Source organism: Penaeus monodon, chromosome 20, assembly GCF_015228065.2.
Source record: "Penaeus monodon isolate SGIC_2016 chromosome 20, NSTDA_Pmon_1, whole genome shotgun sequence".
Lineage (NCBI taxonomy): Eukaryota > Metazoa > Arthropoda > Malacostraca > Decapoda > Penaeidae > Penaeus > Penaeus monodon.
Genome location: NC_051405.1, coordinates 13,540,704 through 13,541,279, shown reverse-complemented (window position 1 = coordinate 13,541,279; position 576 = coordinate 13,540,704). Strand labels below are relative to the sequence as shown.

At 66.7% G+C, this 576-nt stretch overlaps 1 protein-coding gene across 1 annotated transcript in view; it reads left to right on the top strand.

Moving 5' to 3' along the window:
* The window catches only part of LOC119585920 (homeobox protein OTX2-like), a gene marked incomplete at its 3' end in the record, with an annotated part of 10,790 nt that extends 10,357 nt beyond the window's left edge, over nt 1-433 (top strand). Inside the window, 1 exon segment of the mRNA XM_037934641.1 lies at nt 1-433. Within this exon segment, the coding sequence (XP_037790569.1) occupies nt 1-433 (433 nt within the window).
* Between the last annotated feature and the right edge of the window lie 143 nt (nt 434-576).

The window sequence follows — 576 nt, the reverse complement described above, 5'->3', positions numbered from 1 at the left end:
AGGCCGCTGCCCCGCGCCCCAAGAAGATCAAGAGCCCCAGCACGCCCTCGCCGCCCCCGCCCGTCATCAAGACCTCCCCGCGCCCCGCCTCGCCCGCTTACAAGCCTCCGTCAGTGTCCCCCGCCTCAGCACACACGCCGCCCAACACCACGCCCACGCCCACGCCCACACATACCTACGGTTCCTTCCAGTCGGCTCCGGCAACGACAGACCACCAACAGCTACTCCTCGCTGTGGGCGCCCGCCGGCCTGCGGCTATGGGCGACCTGCACGTGTCCACAGCCAACTGCATGCAGACGCCCTCATACCACATGGCGAGCAGCAAGAGCCCGGGATCCTCATGGAACCAGAACTACGGCCCCGCTTCCTACTACGGCAACATGAGCATGGAATACCTGCCCCACCACATGGGCGCCCACGCACAGTTCACGCCGCAGTACCATGGGCGGCTCCACGAGGGCGCACTGAGGCTCCAAGCATGATGAGCTCGCACTACACGCGCCGCCGCGTCCGCCTGGAGTCACGCCCCGCTCGCAAGACTGCATGACTCGGGGAGTTCAGTCCTCTGAAAGCTGT